General features: G+C 45.5%; 1 protein-coding gene across 1 annotated transcript in view; it reads right to left on the reverse strand.

Moving 5' to 3' along the window:
* OXCT1 (3-oxoacid CoA-transferase 1) overlaps window positions 1-7,709 on the reverse strand; it is a 551,535-nt gene extending 543,826 nt beyond the window's left edge. Inside the window, exons 1-2 of the mRNA XM_078675010.1 lie at window positions 7,551-7,709; window positions 5,671-5,779 (exon numbers count right to left, since the gene is read on the reverse strand). Of these exons, the coding sequence (XP_078531136.1) occupies window positions 5,671-5,779; window positions 7,551-7,631 (190 nt within the window). The 5' untranslated portion in view covers window positions 7,632-7,709. The remainder of the gene's footprint in view (window positions 1-5,670; window positions 5,780-7,550) is intronic.
* Between the last annotated feature and the right edge of the window lie 350 nt (window positions 7,710-8,059).

Raw genomic sequence — 8,059 nt, forward strand, 5'->3', positions numbered from 1 at the left:
AATGTTGGTTTCATGCTGTGCCTCGGAATGTTGGGGCACTGAAAGGTGAAGTGACAGTTAGGCATGGGCAGCATACAGGCTGTTCCTGGTGGGGCTCTGATTTACAACTAACTATTTGAGGTTCTGAACTTTACTACTTGTTAACTACTTGAATAAAACATCCTGAATTACAAGCTCCTGCGTGGACCTTCATCACTACATTTTATGGCGACGAGGATGATGAAGAACCTACGTGGTAAATGCAGATCTCAGTTACCTGGCTACCAAAGGAGGAACTGGAGATGGTGCAATCTACAGTGTCTAGAGCTACAAGCAGGTCTTAGGTACCTGACGAACAAGAGGACCAAACTTTGGCGCAATCTATAGAAACTACAGTGGCTACTACCACAATGTACAAAAGCAGAGGTATCCACAGGAAAGGAAAATGTACGTACATGGAACAAGCCTGTTCTACTCAGAACTATGACGTCAAAAAGAAAGAAGTTCCTCACAGAAAACAAAAGAAGACAACATGACACAAGCGTGCTCTACATTCAACATGAATGACGACAAGAAGCGAGAAACAAGCATTAAAAAGAAAAGAAGACAACAGCACAAGTAAGATGAAGCACTACGCCGATCAGCCCCACCAGTGTTCTCTCCATCGGACAGACCAGCCCAGGCGTGTCGTGCTTATCTGGTTTACTCTCTTTGAACTTTCAATCTTTCTACCACTATCCTGTCACCAATACATTTTTTCTGATTGTCAACATTGATGGGAAGTTTTTCCATTTCCCATTTCCCTCATTCTTCATCAGCAATTGATGCAGGGCAAAATTGTCCTGCCTAAAACATAGTTTAAAAAAGTAATAATACTAAATAATAATTGATACATATTGGCAATGTAACAATAGTGTTGCTGTTTTATTTCAACCAGCTTCCTCTATGCACTACAGCTGTTTCCTCCTGTGAGATGGATTTACATCAACATTGTAGATGTTACACTAGTGTGGGTGCTCTCAACTCCTGTGTTTCATCTAGACAACGTTCTGGCCAAGTTATATTTTCTAACAAAGGCTTTGGATCGTCCGTGTAATATTTGGCATAGATATCCTGGCAATGCAAGAAATTTGAGACGCCTTATTTTTATCTTACCTTATGCTGCGGGAACAGTGCTGGCGTGTGGTGTGTCATGCTGACTGGAATCGTTCTTGTCACCGAAGGTTTTACTGTGGCCGACTATTGTGGTGCTTCGCATCAAGATAAGGCATTAGCCTCTCCTCAGAGAGCGTGATACAGTCACTTGACATATTTTACATTTCCTTCATGTTCTGGTGCCTTTTTGCTGCCAGCTGGACCGTGCCGTGCCACATGTGTAACCCTTAACCTGGATCAAGATTATTTGGCATTGGTTTTCTTTTCAACACATCAGTTGGGCCATTAATACCGTTATGTTTTCCCTCACAACGGCACCAGGGTGAGTTTTTCAACATATTCCTAGTACTTTTACAGTTACAACCGTTATTTCGGTTGTATTACAGCGCGCACTTCTTACCGCAAACTGTAAAACTGCGCAGTAACTTGTGTCGCTGTTAGCCTTCTGTGACATCACGCTAAGTCTGCTCTAATGACAAAATTTGGCACCAGAGCGTGCCGTGAGCCTCCCGGCATGCGCCTTTTACGTGCCTCCATGTTTTTTGTGATCGGGTAAAATGCTCTGTTACGCTACGGAGCTGTCTATTTGAAGCTCCAGATGCTTTCAATCATTCCTCTGCCCCATGGTAGAAATAAAAGCGGAAACTTAAACCTTCAGAGGAAAGTGTACTCCTGCAGATATGGGTCCCTTAAGTCTTGTCCATATGGCCCTTATAAGCATCTCACGTCTATGAATCGCATGACTGACAGTTTTCAGAGACACTTACACCCTATCCGGTTAGAGACAAGTCTTCCTTGTTTACAACTATGGGATTTGACATTTATTTGAACTGGCAGACCACGTGGTTGTAACTTGACAAGATTTGCTGTCTGCTATCTCTTATAGTTTGTTCACTTACAAACGTTGGATTGTGTCACAGTATCATAGTGATATGCACACCTTTATCTTAGACAGACACCAAGCGTTAATGTGATGCAGTTATCTAGCTAAGTGTATTTTTTGCTGTGTTATCATCACATGCATACACATAGGGGTGACTGTTTTTTTGCCCCTTTTGCCTACTACACTATTGCCTACATGGACTACATCTTGCTTTGTATGGACTCTGGGTACTTACCTTCATTGGGTACATAGTTCTATTTACATTAAACCAAAACACCCAACTCCCACATGGAATCCACGGTAAGCATGCACGGACACGAAGTGGCATTGGATTCCGCATTTATTTCAGTGCAGGACGCCCTCAATCACAAGCACAAGGAGAGACGCGTTTCAGCCTTCAGGAGGCCTTTGTCAATCTACATGTTTACGTATTTCACATTATTTTTCCCTAAATAGGGATGGCATTGGGTCTAGCCCCATTTGCCCACATACTTTTGCCTACTTGGGTCACATACGGTTTTACCCTTACACAGGGCACCGTAGCATGGGTCTCAGTCCCATTCACATTGCCACCCTCACACAGGGCGTTTTATGGGTCATAGTCCCATTTTTACAGGGCAGTACTGTTTTCCTCTTCACTGGGGTTCACTTTACACAGCCTACTTTGTCATGGGCTTCTGTCCCATTCACAGTGCTCCTCACACTCTTGCATAGGAGTAGAGGACTGTCATGGGTCTTAGTCCCATCGGTTGATATTGTCTTTCTACATTAAGTCACATAGCTGCTTTACAATGCAATGTTACTCTCAATTAATGTTATTGTCTTTTTGAAAATTGAGAGAGGATTAGTTGCACTATTGTGTTTCTTTTCCTCTTCTCGGTTTAATCTTATGTCCAGCTTTCCTCGTGATGTTATACTTAATTGTCATCCTTTGTTTCTGTATTCACACTACTTGTTGTCGTCCTTTGTCTCCAGCCTTCCCTCGTTCGTATTTTTCATTCTTTTTCTTCCCTGTTCTAGAGGAGATCCGTTATTCCCTCTTCTTTGTGTTTGTGTAGGCTGGTGTCCGCTTTGTGTCATGCCTTGTCCTTCCTTCCTTGCTTGCCTGCCTGGCCAGTGGGTGTGTTCGGGGGTTGTCCTTGGTGCGTCTATGTCTCTCTGTTCTCTGGATGTTTACTTCTCTTTATCTCAGCTTCCTTTTCCATCCTACTCTTGGTTGGTGGGTATGCGTCTTACCATTTCGTTCATAATCACTCTTTGCTTCTTTCACCTATCTCTGTACTCTCTCCTGTTCGCTACTTCTGTGCTTCGGTATTTATTTAGTTGTCAGAGAGTCTTTCCCTATTGTGTAATCTTGCTCTTTGCTTCCTCTTCGTCTTATTCTAACTAACTGTTCGCTCTGCCTTGCTCACACTTTTCCTCGATGTTCTCTCGGTCACTTCTTTGTTCCTTCCTTGCTTTCTTATCTTTTTTCACTCTCGTTAGATTTCTCATATATTACATTTGCTCTTCTCTTGGAAGACAAGCATTGGCATAGCCAATAGGTCTCACCTTTGGGACCTTATAAGTGTTTAGCCACGCAACAGTTCATGTTGTTGCACCAAGGATATTGTGCTGCATAACTAAATACTTAGAAGGTCCCAAAAGTGAGACCTATTGGCTATGCCAATGCTTGTTACTAATTCTCATTAGCGCTTTCTAATGCAGTGCAGAGAGACTCCTAGAGAACCATGCGTAGCCGTAGAAGCTCGCCCCTTAATCCTCCAAATTGTGTGTTAAGTGTTTGCCACTCTTATGTAATCCAGGAGCAGGGCATTGACCCAGGTCACGGTCGTGGCCTCATGAAAATGGCCTCACCACTTGTATAATTCTCTGTTATCCTCAACACAGCGGCTTCTGCGGTGTAGAAAATTGGTCTCCGTGAAATTAGTTAATTATATGCTGGTAACAATTTACTTGAGGTCGGTGCCTCGGTAGGTGGCTGCTCTGAAAGTCCGCGGCTTGGAATGGAGACTTGTGCAAGCCTGGTACCCGACAGGCACCTTGTGCTGGCAGGGAGTGATGGACTTCTAGAGAAGGAGTCACTCCAAAGGAAGCCGTACTATTGACTGGCTTTTGTCCAGTCAGCTAGGCAGACGTATTACGTCATGCAGTCAAGTAAAGTTTGGTTGCCTCCGCAAGTCTAATGAAGTGGAACTCTGCAGAGATCGCAGTTCAACTGCGTATATACCTCAACAGACGGGAAGAGAGACATTGCTGATTGATTCGGACACTTTACTCATGGCACTCCAAGTTACGGCTGATGAGAGCCACCTCCCTTAAAGAGACACTGCCTATAAGACCCCCGCAGAGGCGAACTGACTGATACGACACCGAGAGACTTGATAGGAACACACTGTAAAAAATGCTAGAAAGGAGGGGGAGGCCAGAGTATGAAATGAGGCATAACAATACGCTTAATCAAACAGCCTCGAACTGCAATAAAAAAATGCAAGTGTGACGGGAGTTGCGCGCGCGACGGAAAAAGTGCTGTGCATGTCGCGCGCGCTTCTGCGCGTTCTAGCAAGCTGGTCGCCGGCCTGAGTAGCACTTTTCAAAGCAGCTACTAAATTTCTCGCAAGAGCAGCGCATGTGCGCTGACTAGTGAGACCTAAAATATGGATATGTAGTATCCTGCATTTGGTAATGTTATGTATTTTACTCCTCCTGCTCTGCCAGTGTTTGTGCAGTAGGCCCAATAGAACGTTGGTGTCATGATATGCCTCGGAATGTTGGGACACTGAGAGGTGAAGTGACAGGCATGGGCAGAGCAGCATACAGGCTGCTCCTGGTGGGGCTCTGATTTACAACTTAACTATTTGATGTTCTGAACTTTACTACTTGTTAACTACTTGAATAAAACATCCTGAATTACAACCTACCTGCGTGGACCTTCATCACTACAGTCAAGCCTGCCGAAATTGATTGGGGGGGCGCCCCCCATCCCACAAAGAAATGTGAAATGTGTGTTATAAACCTATTCAGTAAGTTGGGTCTCTTTCATGTTAAAAACTCAGATCAGGAGGTGGTAAATCCACATGTTGTTAAATACTGCTCACTGTTTTGACCATCTTGTGATGAGGGCCTTAGTATTCGGCAACCTCGGCATTTAGCAGTCTTTAAAGAAATTAAGCATAGCTGAAACCTGTTTGTAACCTGGAATAGGGTTGGGGTTTCACTGGTGTGTGTTTACAGTTATGCAACTTCCTGTTTCACCTCTAGCAACATCCCTTCGTACGTACCCTTCAACTTAGAACTATGGAAAATCTGCCATATTTTATGACTTGGGTCTTATCTCTAGGTTTAAATGTTCTCAAATCCTAGTGGCATGAAAAAGTGCCTGCAGTATGAACCAGCAGACGGTACGGTTGTGTATCTAAATGTAACTTAATTGGTGCACACCACACATTTAGAATCGGGTGTCTACGGTTTATTCGTCTTTACTTCAGACTAGATTCTACCCACAAAGTTATTTTACACGTTACATATCAAATTGCCATTTTTAAAGTATCACCTACCTTATCGACTCCACACTAAACAAAAACTAATGGTCTGGCATATTCATATTTCCCCCCCACAGAAAATGTATTTTGAGTTTTCAGGTACATATTTACCCCCAACAAGTAAGGTGGCTCCATTCGGAATGTCTTTGACTGCTTCGACTGGATCAGAATAAAACTTTGCATTGTTTTGACTGCTCGTAGAAAAACAGCAACAGCACGTCTGGAATGAAAGGGACATGGGTCTAAGTGGGTTTAATGCAAACTTCTATGATGGTTTTGCAGAGGTGTATGTAGGCGAATCGGGTATCAATTGACACCAGAAACGGGCAAACAAGCATGAACGCACCTTCTCAATAAGCATTACACAAAATTTCCATAAAATGAGCACATTTAAGAGTATCTTTAATTTTAGCATTTACGCCGCTAGGGGCCTTAAAAACTATTTATAAAAAATAATGTTACATTTTCACAAATAAGTAAATAGTACATACAAATTAGATGTCATTCATTTGAAGAGATAGGTAGAGAGACAAGTCAACCCTTTCTTTCCTGCTCTCTTTCTTTCATCTGTCCTTAATCTCCTACCAAGTCAATGTAAAGGGGTGCAGCTCAACATGCATACCAGTTACCTGTAGCTACGGCAACATAAACCAAGCTTGGCTGGTACCCCGTAACGGTAAAGCTAATGTACATGTCTGTAAAATGTAATAAAAAATACTTTGAAAGAAAAAAACTCTGCAGCTTTTTATGGTTCTGTAACGAGCACCTTAGGCAAGATGGGCAGGATAAAATGAAGAGGGGTGCCAAGTTGTTAAATGGTAGCCACATTGTAATCTAATTGAGCACTGACGGCTTGCCTCCCAGCTACAAAAGCCGGTCTAAAAGTTAAATGAAACAAACAATACATAAAACTCCAAACGTGTGCGATGTATAACAAGGGCAGGCCGTCAGTCTCCAGCAGGCAAACAAGTCGGCCCGGCATCATTAGCAACCGCTAGGATGGTGCACTGAAACCCGAAGCGCTCGGGCCAGAGCCGTCACAAGGTCAAATTGGCCAGACTTCAATTTAAAATTGGCCAAAGACAACATGCGCTCTTGTAATCGTGCACAGATGATTTGTGAAAAAAACTAGAGCGTTCTTGGTTACCCGAGCACGGCTCGTAAGGGCTACAAGTTTGTTGCATTTATCAGTCACACTTGTGATAACTGACTGACGTCAGCAGCACCCCAGCCAACAGTACGTGTTAATCAGCTTTACAGAGAACAAAACGCGGTCCTCTGGGTGTCTTCAGCTAACTGGCAGTGGTTGTACAGGTGCAGGCAGGGGTGTGCGTGTGACCTTGGTGACTAACACACGGGAGCAGGCACTCTAAAAAGATACATTAACACCTCGGTAACCGGCGCGCACACAAAACATTAACCCGGTTGTAGTGCGCTCGACGGCGACGCCGTGACAACACGCTGCTGTATGCAATCCGCTGAGAAGAAGCCTCCGGGCAAATTCAAAGCGACCTTAAAGAGACCCACTCTACTTCCACTCGCATCTCTCTGTTTCAAGGAGACTGGTTTGAGGTAAAACTCCGCGCGCGCTCTGCTCAAGGTCGGGCGCCTTGCCGCTGCTTCCAATGGATGCGAGAACGGCTGCTGCTCTTGCAAAACGCGCCGGGTCACCTAAGGACAGACCTGCTGCGCTCCAGCACATTCGCTGATCGCTGCCAAAAATCTGTCAGCATCGCGCGCCGACGTATGGCAATATGTATTTTTGGAAGCATCCTACCCTGCACTACTATGCGTTTCGCCCACCCAATGCATTTTTGCACTTGCTGCAAGCAAACAGCTATAACATATGCAGCCCACAAGTAGCTCTATTTCCCTTATCAATAAAACGAAAGCAAGCAGGGTGCAAAAGTACGTGTAGAGACCGCCTCCTTTGTCCGCACTCCCCTGCTCGTCCGCACTCCCCTGCTCGTCCGCCCCGCAGCGAGCCTTACCTGGCTCCTGACGTGCGGCGTGGAGCGCAGCGTCAGGCCTCTCGGAGTCCGGAGTGCGCACAGGAACGTCCGGGCAGCCATGTTTGGAGGCGAAGGATGGAGAGTGCGAGATCCGCGCACGAGTCACCCGCTGCCAAAGCCGCCCGCCTAGAATCACATGCGGGGGGAGGGGCCGAGGGAGGAGACTGGTCCAGCCGCGTTGCCTGCCACTGCGGGGCTAGGACAGCGTGTCTGGGCACCGCAGCCACTTCACAGACCCAGCGCCTTCCGTACTCCTCCAGCATTCATACATCCGCCAAGCCCCACCTGTGCTGCTGCTGTACTGTTTCAGGAGGAAACACGCCGGGTTGTGCAAGTGTTTACTGTACACAAAGTGCCTCGTGTGGCCGAAGTAGCGCAGCAAATGTTGCTTCTGAACTCAGAGAAGCATAACTCTCTATTGACAGACGTCATGACTGGGACACGTGTACACCAACGCGTGGGGATGAGGAAGACCTGGGAGCGCGCGC

The sequence above is a fragment of the Lissotriton helveticus genome, chromosome 2_1 (assembly GCF_964261635.1).
Source record: "Lissotriton helveticus chromosome 2_1, aLisHel1.1, whole genome shotgun sequence".
In the NCBI taxonomy this organism is placed as follows: Eukaryota; Metazoa; Chordata; class Amphibia; order Caudata; family Salamandridae; genus Lissotriton; species Lissotriton helveticus.